Source organism: Myotis davidii, unplaced genomic scaffold (assembly GCF_000327345.1).
Source record: "Myotis davidii unplaced genomic scaffold, ASM32734v1 scaffold97, whole genome shotgun sequence".
Lineage (NCBI taxonomy): Eukaryota > Metazoa > Chordata > Mammalia > Chiroptera > Vespertilionidae > Myotis > Myotis davidii.
Window position 1 is genome coordinate 5,043,146 of NW_006289392.1, and position 2,082 is coordinate 5,045,227.

The 2,082-nt window shown below is 58.9% G+C and overlaps 1 protein-coding gene across 1 annotated transcript in view; it reads right to left on the reverse strand.

Annotated features, from left to right (window-relative positions):
- Positions 1-1,205, reverse strand: part of SCN4B (sodium voltage-gated channel beta subunit 4) — a 15,771-nt gene extending 14,566 nt beyond the window's left edge. The window contains 1 exon segment of the mRNA XM_006761589.2: positions 1,179-1,205. Coding sequence (XP_006761652.1) covers positions 1,179-1,205 — 27 coding nt within the window.
- Positions 1,206-2,082: the final 877 nt, after the last annotated feature.

Sequence of the window (2,082 nt, forward strand, 5' to 3'; positions counted from 1 at the left end):
CGAAATGGAAAACCAATCTCCGCAATAATATTTCAGTGAATATTTAGAACATTTTTCACTCCTTTTTTTCTAAAAAATTTTTTAATCCTCACTCAAGGATATTTCTCCATTGATTTCTAGAGAGAGTAGAAGAGATAGAGAAAGACAGAGAGAAATATCAATGCGAAAGAAACATGTCCATTGGTTGCCTCCTGCATCACCCTGACCAGGGCCCAGGTTAGGGAGGAGCCTGCAATCAAAGTACATGCTCTTGACTAGAATTGAACCCACAACCCTTCGGTCTGCAGGCCGAAGCTCTATCCATTGAGCCACACCGGCCAGGGCCAGACCTTCTCATTAACCCATCAGCACACCCTGCTGACCTTCCCCCTCGCAGGGTTGGACTAACAGGGAGGCCAGTGACTATGACTGAGCCCAGAGACCTGCTTCTGTCCCCTTGACCACCCCCGGCCATGCGAGGTGGGAGGTCCTCTGCCCCCTGTGGGACATGGTTTCCTTGTCCTTAGGGGAGCTCTGTGCACGGGTCCCATTGTCCCCACACCTTCCCCCAGGGCTGAGAGCAAGGATGGCATCTGTGCCCCAAGCTCAGGGCGATGCTGGGGCAGAGCTGGGGCAGAGCTGGGGCCAGTTCTGGAGCCTGCTGGTCGCCCACCTACACGCCACTCCGCTTTCTCCTGGACCCCGAGGGTAGCTCAGGCTCCCTCCAAACCTGCTCCTGTGGGCCCTGCTGCCCGACCTGGCGGCACAGTCCTCAGAGGAGGCAGGGCTGCCACCTGGAGAAGAGTGCTGTGCCCGCCGTCTCTCTCACACACGCGCACACACATGCACGTGCACACACGCAGGCACATGCACACGCACATGCACGTGTGCACATGCACGCACACACATGGACACACACTCAGTGTGCGCTGGGTTCCCACAGAAGGCTGGGTGTGTGAACACTGGAGCAGCACGGGACCCAGCAGCAGGAGGTGTGGATAAGGGGCCAGTTTCCTGGCAGTGGGTTTGAATTCCCCAGGAATCCCTGACCCACTGCTGTGGTCACGTGGGAACCTGGGCTGATCAGAGAGGAGAGGAGGGGGAGCTGGTGTGGAGTGGCACTGTGCCACCCCGAGCGGAGCCCAAGAGACCTCCGCCTCACAGAGGTCCGTTTCATCGGGTCCGTGAACCCAGCGTACAGCGGTGCCGAAGGTACCAGAGGACATGCCGGCGTCCACCCATCCGGCGTCGGGTGTCACTAAATCAGTGGCTCCCGAGTAAACACTCTGCCCTCTCCACCACCCCACGGAGCCCCGGGACAGCGCAAGCACTTACATCTGCAGAAGCGGCGCTGCACTGCCCGCAAGGCTTCCAGCTTCTGTTCTCAGCACAACTGCCGACATCATGTGCCCAAGCCAGCGGGGCAGCTGCCAGCTCTGACCAATATAAACAAGAAGAGGTGCGGGTGCCAGGGCCGGAGTCGGCTTACACTGAGCCCATCTGGTTCAGGAAATTACATTCTGGACTAATAAGACCCTTCCCGCATCCCTTCTCATCTGACACTCAGAACTCATGTGCACATCACAGATCTTCACTCTGCTCCTCTGCGTCCTCTGCATGTTCTCCGTGGTCACAGTCCCCCCAGGAACGGAGAGCAGGACAGTTACACAGGCCTCCCTGTGGAACCGCCCTGTAAGAAGAGAGAAACCCCTTCCCAAAAGGGGGCTCGATGGATCCTCCAAGTCCCTGCAACCCCTCCAGGCCAAGTGTGGAGCTGCAGGGAAGGGGGCGGGGGCACCGGAGGAAGCAGAGGGCAGAGGAGCCAAATGGGAAAAGGGCCAGGGGGAGGGGGAGGTCCCCCATCGGTGTAAGTCTGAGGCCTGAGGAACAAGCGTCCAAGTTGCACACAACCCAGGCAGGGGTAGAAACCGCCATCCCCACCATCACACGTGCAAGCCACCCGGCATTCCCACACCCGATGCCCCTCCTCGGAGCCGGAGCTGGGAGACCGCACTGCAGCCCCAAGATTCAGCTCCAAAGAAGACGCCGAAAACAGCAAAGAACTAACTCCTGGCGAGGCGGCCGGGCGGTGCGGCGGGGGAG